Source organism: Arctopsyche grandis, chromosome 13 (genome assembly GCF_051622035.1).
Source record: "Arctopsyche grandis isolate Sample6627 chromosome 13, ASM5162203v2, whole genome shotgun sequence".
Taxonomy (NCBI): domain Eukaryota; kingdom Metazoa; phylum Arthropoda; class Insecta; order Trichoptera; family Hydropsychidae; genus Arctopsyche; species Arctopsyche grandis.
Window position 1 is genome coordinate 6741196 of NC_135367.1, and position 2326 is coordinate 6743521.

At 33.0% G+C, this 2326-nt stretch overlaps 1 protein-coding gene across 1 annotated transcript; it reads right to left on the reverse strand.

The window, feature by feature from the left end:
* Nucleotides 1–1432: 1432 nt before the first annotated feature.
* On the reverse strand, nucleotides 1433–2099 carry LOC143921274 (uncharacterized). The gene is made up of 3 exons (XM_077444504.1): nucleotides 2005–2099; nucleotides 1782–1919; nucleotides 1433–1710 (listed from the first exon to the last, which is right to left on the reverse strand). The coding sequence occupies exons 2-3, from the start codon at nucleotides 1915–1917 to the stop codon at nucleotides 1433–1435; spliced, it is 414 nt and encodes a 137-aa protein (XP_077300630.1). The 5' UTR covers nucleotides 1918–1919; nucleotides 2005–2099.
* Nucleotides 2100–2326: the final 227 nt, after the last annotated feature.

Below are 2326 nucleotides of genomic sequence, written 5' to 3' on the forward strand. Positions count from 1 at the left end.
ACAAAATATATTAATCCTACATTGATACATACATATAATATTTCATTTTGAATAAAATTAAAAAATAATTTACGTATAAATGTATAACATAATTATTAAGCCACGATAATGATATTTATAAAGACTAGGAAAATTTTATGTACGTATATGAATATATTTATCTAATAATGTTTGTTTTATTTCTAGGTAATAATAATAAAAAAATCTAATCTCTAAATACAATATATAGCTCAAATTATTGTAGATTAAATAATAAAATAATAATGGCGCACCGACATCTCAGCGCAAACCAACTTAGCACCGACCTTTTGGCGCAGAAAACTCAGCGCAACGACAATTCAGCGCATGGACTATTCAGCGCAACGACAATTCAGCGCAAAATCAATTTTTTCAATAAGTTTTAAATTGCTTGAAATGCACGATATGGTCACCCATTGAAATGCACGATAATTTAAATCAATGGTCGATAAATACGTCAATACAAACATACGCATTTGTGTACATTTTAGATATGAATAGCAGAACCCAGAACGCAAGACGGGCTTGCGAAACCTTGGTCTAGAATATGCTCATACATACGTAAGATTTTTTTCTGTGTATCCTGGTGTGGAAACTCTTTTTAAGAAATATTTTTTGCGGAACTCAGTTGAGAAACCCTGAATACGTAGAATTTTAAAACATAATTTTTGGGGAAAAAATCAAAAACCAAAGATTCTCCTATTTTTTTTATCAAAAGCAAAGTTCATAATTACGATTTGCGAACCTTAGTTTAGAGACCCTGCATACGCAAAAGTTTGGATAGCTAAAAAACTATTTGAAAAAAAAATTGCTGTCCGGCCTTAGTTGAGAAACCCTGCTTGCGTAATATTTCTTGGCACAAAGAGTATCAAATAATTTTTTTCGCATTTATGAAATTATTATGTAGATATGGCCGACAATGTCAATACAGTAATTATTTTCGAAAACGCATTTAAAACTTATTGAAAAAATTGATTTTGCGCTGGATTGTCGTTGCGCTGAATAGTCCATGCGCTGAATTGTCGTTGCGCTGAGTTTTCTGCGCCGAAAGCTCGGCGCTAAGTTGGTTTGCGCTGATTTGTCGTGCCACCAATAATAATAATTGAATTTAAATAGAAATCTAATTATTTTTTACACTAAAATTTTATAACTATAATAAGTTTATATTTTGAAGTATAGATGTCAAAAATTTTGTCTAACATTGATAATTACTGACAAAATGGCGTTAAATTCGTGATTATTGTCCAACAAGCAATAAAAAAAAAAAAAAAAAACCAACTATGAAACAACATCACTATGGTAGCTTAATTGAGCATCCAAGCTTAATCTATAAACTTTATATAAACTTAGCAGCGCATTTCATAATTATTAGTAGGTAAACATATCTGTAAATCTTGAAGTCTTTCAAAGGGGTTTATACAAGCATGGCAGATATTGGATTAAATCTCATGATTTTAGAGAGTAAGATCCAGAAGAAACTTGTAACGGTACACAAAGCCACACCACCCCAACCAAGGTCCAGCGACCAAGATGTGGAAAATATTCTGGCACTTAAGAGACTCTCAGTGATCATCATACCTTGCTGACCACCTATAACCCCATCAATAGTACCATCTCCATCACTTTCCACATGCGGCTTACCCTGTTGTCGTTTAAAATGAATAATCATCAGGGTAAAAAGAGCGAACAGGGCTAAAAAAAAATTCGAAATTAATAAAACATGATGCATGAAGTATGATATTAAAAAATAGCAACTGAAATACCTGCTAATAAATACATTACACCAGTCACAAGCACAGCACTGATTTGATGTTTACACACTCCGAAAGCTCCAACTAGTGCTGCACTGCCCAGTACAATTAAACACACCAGAGCGCAAGAAATGGAGAGATTTTGCATTCCTGTTATAGAATAGTAATACGAAGTATATAGATTAAATGCATAATGAACTGAATTTAGTGAAAGTGTCAGTAAATTAATTCTCACTGTGTTGCCAATCAGCTCTTGGTTCATCACCGCGTGCTGCTTCGGTACCTCCAGCTAAATAATTGACACAAGAATGTGCTTTAGGAAATCCAACTCTAGACAGCAACATTATTTCTTCTTCTGCAAATACATTTTAATAATATAATACACGTAGCTAATATCAAGGTCCACTTTACGGCACAAACTCTTGATGAATACTCGAAAAATGAACTCGTACCAAAGCATACCAATGCTTTGGTACGAGTTCATTTTTCGAGTCTTCGTCAACTCAGAGTTTATGCCGTAAGAGCCACATATCTAATATATTTTTTAATTTAATAGC